At 39.9% G+C, this 6,755-nt stretch overlaps 1 protein-coding gene across 1 annotated transcript; it reads left to right on the top strand.

Moving 5' to 3' along the window:
- LOC135155994 (echinoidin-like) lies at positions 1-5,689 on the top strand. The gene is made up of 3 exons (XM_064106756.1): positions 1-201; positions 3,735-3,924; positions 4,495-5,689. The coding sequence occupies exons 1-3, from the start codon at positions 71-73 to the stop codon at positions 4,738-4,740; spliced, it is 567 nt and encodes a 188-aa protein (XP_063962826.1). The 5' UTR covers positions 1-70; the 3' UTR covers positions 4,741-5,689.
- The last annotated feature ends 1,066 nt before the right edge of the window (positions 5,690-6,755 follow it).

Below are 6,755 nucleotides of genomic sequence, written 5' to 3'. Positions count from 1 at the left end.
GAGTGGAACCAAACACTGTGCATCTCAAGTCCCTGATCTCAGCCTTGGGACAACTTGTCTTTTGGTTATAATGGCGCTTCGCAGTCAGACCCCTGTGTTCCTAGCCACATTGGCTATCACCCTGCTTGCCTGTCCCACCGGGGCGCTGGCCGGATGCTGTTGCCCGACTTTTTGGACTGCCTTCGATCATCATTGTTACAGGCAAGTTATATTCATCTCCTTCATTCCCTCCCCCACTCCCTATCTCTATCTTTTTTCTCTCTAGTTCTCTATCCACTCCTTCTCCCCCCCCCCTCTTCCCAACGCCACCCTCTCCTCAACTCCCCCCCCCCCCTCTCTCTCATTCTCTCTGGAAAAAAGAAGTCAAGTATCTAATCAAGGGACTGCAGAAAAGACTTTCTTGCAACAATCAAATTTAATTCTAAAAATAAAACGAAACTTGATTTCAACCAAGCATATTGTGTATGCAACAGTTACGTTTGATTTTTGTGGTTGTATTTGAGCGCAACTCTTCGTTAAAGGGATGGCCCGGGCTGAAAGTATTTATAGCTTAATAAATAGAGTAGAATTCACAGAGCAAAATGCCGAAAATTTCATCAAAATCAGATCACAAATAACGAAGTTATTGAATTGTAAAGTTTAGCAATATTTTTTTTAAAACAGTCGTCATGAATATTCATTAGGTGGGCTGATGATGTCACATCTTCACTTGTTCTTTTGTATTTTATTATATGAATTAGGTTTATTCAAATTTTTTCCTCCAAGAACTAGAAAAATTGGATTGACAACTGATTTAGTGCATTAGATATTTATTGCTGCAACTTATTTCATTATAAGGGAGGCATATTATTCACACAAGTATGAAATAATGATAAAATTATGATTTTATGTAATGACATAAGAAAACGGAAAGTGGTGATGTGACGTCATCAGCCACCTAATGAATATTCATGACGACTGTTTTCACAAAATATTGCTAAACTTTAAACTTCAATAACTTTATTATTTGTTATCCGATTTTGATGAAATTTTCGGCATTTTGCTTAGCGAATTCTACTCTATGTATTAAGATATAAATAGTGTCAGCCCGGACCATCCATCCCTTTAAATAGGTCTCAGTCGACTTGATGAGGACGAATTAAAGAGATAGCAAGATCTAATATATCGTCAAATCGACTTGAAGAGAAAATAAGATCTAGTATCTCATCAAGTCGACTTGATGAGATTTATGTGAAAAGAAGACAAGATCCAGTATCCTTCATCCGGTATGAGATACTAACGTAGATCTTGACTTCTTGCAACCTCGTCCTCATCAAGTCGACTTGATGAGATACTAGATCGTGTCTTCTCGTCACTTCGTCTTCATCAAGTCGACATGATGAGATACTAGATCTTGTCTTCTCGCCACCTTGTCCCCATTAAGTCGACTTGACGAGATACTAGATCTTTTCTTCTCGCCATCTCATCCTCATCAAGTCGTCTTGACGAGATATTAGATTTGTATTGTCGTCACCTCGTCCTCATCAAGTCAACTTGATGAGACAAACAAATTGATGAAGACGAAATGACGAGAAGACAATATCAAGTATCTCGTCAAGTCGACTTGATGAGGACAAGGTGACGAGAAGACAAGATCTAGTACCACATCAAGACGACATGGTGAGGATGAGGTGACGAGAAGACAAGATCTAGTATCTCATCAAGCCGACTTGGTGAGGACAAGGTGACGAAAAGACAAGATCTAGTATCTCATCAAGTCGACCTGGTGAGGATGAGGTGACGAGATGACAAGATCCAGTATCTCATCAAGTCGACTTAGTGAGTACAAGGTGACGAGAAGACAATATCTAGTATCTCATCAAGTCGACCTGGTGAGGATGAGGTGACGAGAAGACAAGATCCAGTATCTCGTCAAGTCGACTTGATGAGGACGAGGTGACGAGGAGACAATATCTAGTATCTCATCAAGTCGACCTGGTGAGGATGAGGTGACGAGATGACAAGATCCAGTATCTCATCAAGTCGACTTGGTGAGTACAAGGTGACAAGAGGACAATATCTCGTATCTCATCAAGTTGACCTGGTGAGGATGAGGTGACGAGAAGATAAGATCTAGTATCTCATCAAGCCGACCTGGTGAGGATGAGGTGACGAGAAGACAAGATCTAGTATCTCATCAAATCGACCTGGTGAGGATGAGGTGACGAGAAGACAAGATCTAGTATCTCGTCAAGTCGACTTGGTGAGGATGAGGTGACGAGAAGACAAGATCTAGTATCTCATCAAGTCGACTTGGTTAGGATGAGGTGACGAGAAGACAAGATCCAGTATCTCGTCAAGTCGACTTGATGAGGACGAAATGACGAGAAGACAAGATCAAGTATCTCGTCAAGTCGACCTGGTGAGGATGAGGTGACGAGATGACAAGATCCAGTATCTCATCAAGTCGACTTGGTGAGTACAAGGTGACAAGAAGACAATATCTAGTATCTCATCAAGTCGACCTGGTGAGGATGAGGTGACGAGAAGATAAGATCTAGTATCTCATCAAGTAGACTTGATGCGGATGAGGTGACGAGAAGACAAGATCTAGTAACTCATCAAGTCGACTTGGTGAGTACAAGGTGACAAGAAGACAATATCTAGTATCTCATCAAGTCGACCTGGTGAGGATGAGGTGACGAGAAGACAAGATCTTTTATCTCATCAAGTCGACTTGATGCGGATGAGGTGACGAGAAGACAAGATCCAGTATCTCATCAAGTCGACTTGGTGAGTACAAGGTGACAAGAAGACAATATCTAGTATCTCATCAAGTCGACTTGGTTAGGATGAGGTGACGAGAAGATAAGATCTAGTATCCCATCAAGTCGACCTGGTGAGGATGAGGTGACGAGATGACAAGATCCAGTATCTCATCAAGTCGACTTGGTGAGTACAAGGTGACAAGAAGACAATATCTAGTATCTCATCAAGTAGACTTGATGCGGATGAGGTGACGGGAAGACAAGATCTAGTATCTCATCAAGTCGACCTGGTGAGGATGAGGTGACGAGATGACAAGATCCAGTATCTCATCAAGTCGACTTGGTGAGTACAAGGTGACAAGAAGACAATATCTAGTATCTCATCAAGTCGACCTGGTGAGGATGAGGTGACGAGAAGATAAGATCTAGTATCTCATCAAGTAGACTTGATGCGGATGAGGTGACGAGAAGACAAGATCTAGTAACTCACGAAGTCGACTTTATAAGATCGAGGCCGTGAGAGGACGTGATCTAGTATCTAGTCGAGTCGAATTGACGGACAGGAGACGCACTGGTAGATCCGGGGGCACATGGGGCACGTGCCCCCCCCCCCCCCCTTGAGAAGCATAATATGAATTTGTAATGTAAAAAATGCAATTAAAACAGAAGTGTGCCCCCTTCTTTGAAATTGAAGACCTTTTTTTTCTTTTTCTTTTTTTGCTTGTCAAATGTTTTTGGGTACTAAATATCTTTTATTTGTGGTTGAAAACATTTTATTTTTTGCTGTCAAAATTTTCCTTCGAAAAATTTGCCCCCCTTTTGGAAAATCCTGGATGGAGACGAGAGGATCTATCATCCTCAAATCCGGTTACTTGACTTATTAATATCTAATCTTCTCTTACGAATACACTTTTGACCTTCACTTCCAGAACCAAGCCCCATGCCCACACTGGAATAATTCTTTGTGAACTGTTTCTCATTGTGTAGGTTCTTTAGCCAGAATTTGACTTGGAATGAAGCTGAGCGGTTTTGCCAGTCTTACACCGTACCTTCTCTCAGTGGCGAGGCAAAAAGTCCGGACACAATGGCTCACTTAGTGTCAATTCATTCTCAGGCCGAACAAAACTTCATCAATATTCTCTACGAATCCTCGCGACGGAAATCGAGTGACACTATTGTAAGTTTTCATCCATAAATGTTTTTTCTAAGGATATACAAGCTCAAATTTATCGAACAGGCATATATTAGGGTGAACCCCAGATTTCAGATGGGGAGGGGTGACGGAAGAAAAGTTGTTTTAGAAGATAAGAGTTGGCATTTTATTGTTGTCTGAGACACATAGGCGGCGGAAGCGGGGGTCCCATCCCTCCCCCTAAATTAGAGGTGGGGGGACGGACCCCCTCCCCCTAAAATTTATGTTGATAACGTTTTTTTTTGCTTGTCAATTTTTTTCATGCGTCCCCCCTAAATTCATGTAGAACCCCCCAAACAAAAAATTTGTGGTCCCCCTTAAATTTTTGTTGATGACCTTTTTTTTTTTTGCTTGTTAATTTTTTACCTGTGTCCATCCAAAAATTCAGGTGGACCCCCCCCCCCCAAAATTTTTTTTGGCTTCCGCCGCCAATGCTGAGACACGTCCCTTCTATGTCATTAATACACTTCCCTATCAAGCAACTGGGTAGGCGGCAGAAAGTCTGCTTATCGACCAGGGATGAATGTGCTTATACTTCCCCTTCTTGATTTTTAGGATATACAAGGTGGACTTTGGTTTGGACTGCACGATCAGTTCATGGAAGGTGATTTTAAATGGTCTGATGGATCGCCTTTCGATTACCATGCCTGGGCACCCGGACAACCCGACTTCCATACAAGGGATGAAAACTGCGGTGTCATCCGATCAGGCGGCAACCCCGGGCTCTGGCGAGATGGGCCGTGTGTCCAAGCACCGTCGGAGAGGATTCATTACTTCATCTGTAAACTACCGATGTGGTAGAATATGAGGATGATAATAATGATAACAACAATAATAATGATAATAATAATAATAATAACGATAATACTAACAATATAAAAAATCTTGTAAATTGTATATCACATTATGATTATAACGTCTTGTGTTTCCAAAGGACTTTGATATTATTGCCCCAGCTTTAGCTTAGCAGCCGTAATTACTGACAGCGCACAAGTATTTTCCCATTTACCTCACCTGGGTCGAGTACAGCACAATGTGGATAAATTTCTTGCTGAAGGAAACTACGCCATGTCTAAGATTTGAACCCACGACCCTTTGTTTCAAAGTCCGGATACTAATCCGCTGGGCCACAACGCTCCTCACAAGAAAAATAAATTTCACCAGAAATGAGAATAAAAATCGTAATCACTTTCTAATTAAAACAATTATAAGGCCGTTTCAATGGTAGACTTATTGTTATCTGAATAGTCAATTCTCATGTTTGTGGTGTGGCAGTGTTTTCCATCATTTCCACCGCTCAATCAAATTTACCCGCATGGAATATGAGATTTCATGGTTTTATGAAAACAGAAAATTTATTATCAGGATGATAGAGTAGGCCTGAAGAATATCCAATAAACAGAAGTCAAGGATTCAAGATCTCTTTAGTCTATGCACTTTTATCACAGTTAGAAAATTTATCCTAAAAACACACAGAAAAGTTCCTGCAGAAGAGTCTCGAGAACACCTGTATATAGAGTGTGAAACCTTACAATTTTCCTGCAATAAAATAATATACATGTTCTGTTAAAGTGCACAGAATTTCCTGTTATAACAATTTACAAACTACTCTGTCTTTTTGTGAAATCTGTTTTTATTGCAGCATAGAGACAGAATCGATAATGCGAGCGCGAACAATTAACATTGTTGTGTTTTTACTATGTTTTGGCGATCCAGTCTTACAGGTTTCCTTTTACCTTCATGGAAAGCCACGCAATTTATTTTATTATCTAATCACATTATTTGATGTTTCTCTGTATTTTTATCCTATTTGCGATATAAAGATTGAATTGAATTGAATTGAACCGTGAGGGAAAGTTTTTTTTTATTTACATAATGAGACATGAATATTCAAAGTTGCTAAATTCAAGTATTAAATACATTTCAATTTCCGAATTTCCGTGAAGCTTGGGCTCCCTCAAAAATCCACGACGAAGAAAAACAGGAGAAATGGAGGTTAGGGATGAAAAGGAAGGACATTGGTGAAATGCATTGGCGGCGGAAGCCAAAAATTTTAGGGGGGGACCACAACAAAATTTAGACAAGCAAAAAAAAAAGAAAAAAAGGTTATCAATCAAAAATATTAGGGGGGACGCCGGAAAAAAAATTGACAAGCAAAAAAAAAAAAAAAAAAAAAAAGGTTATCAACAAAAAATTTAGGGGGACCATCCCCCCCACCTAAAATTTAGAGGGGGACACGTCCCCCCCCCCCCGCTTCCGCCGCCTATGGTGAAATGTTGTGTTAATTCATGAATATTATGTGAAAATGTATCACAAAATTATGTTTTCATTTTTAAAAGGTTAAAATATTCGCTCGCTCTTTCTCTTTGCTCGCTTACAACTTTGGGGAAGTTTGCCCAATACGCCACTTTCTGCCTCTTTTTTTTTTTGGGGGGGGGAACTCACTGCGTATCTCACTGGTTCACTTGTATAATTGAAATACTGGACTGTGAGCTCATACTTTTTGTAGTTGATTAGTGGCCCCCGTTCTTCATTTCCAAAATCATTCTGCCCTTGGTGAGAAATAATCATTATGAACCCGGGGTCTTTATATAATAGCAAAAAGAACTTTCTGTGGTTTTCATGATTTCTTTTATTTCCATAAACAAAGTACAGAATGGCCTACAGAAATCAAATTTATTGTACATGGTGTTTATTTTACTTATTACGGTAATTTTTTCGTGTAAATATTGGAAATATATATTTTTTTAATATTAAACAATGACTCAAGAATAGAATTAATAGCAATTATTATCGATCTTTATTATTGTGAGTCT

The sequence above is a fragment of the Lytechinus pictus genome, chromosome 11, assembly GCF_037042905.1.
Source record: "Lytechinus pictus isolate F3 Inbred chromosome 11, Lp3.0, whole genome shotgun sequence".
Lineage (NCBI taxonomy): Eukaryota > Metazoa > Echinodermata > Echinoidea > Temnopleuroida > Toxopneustidae > Lytechinus > Lytechinus pictus.
Note: the sequence above shows the minus strand (reverse complement) of the source record. Positions and strands in the feature narration are given on the sequence as shown.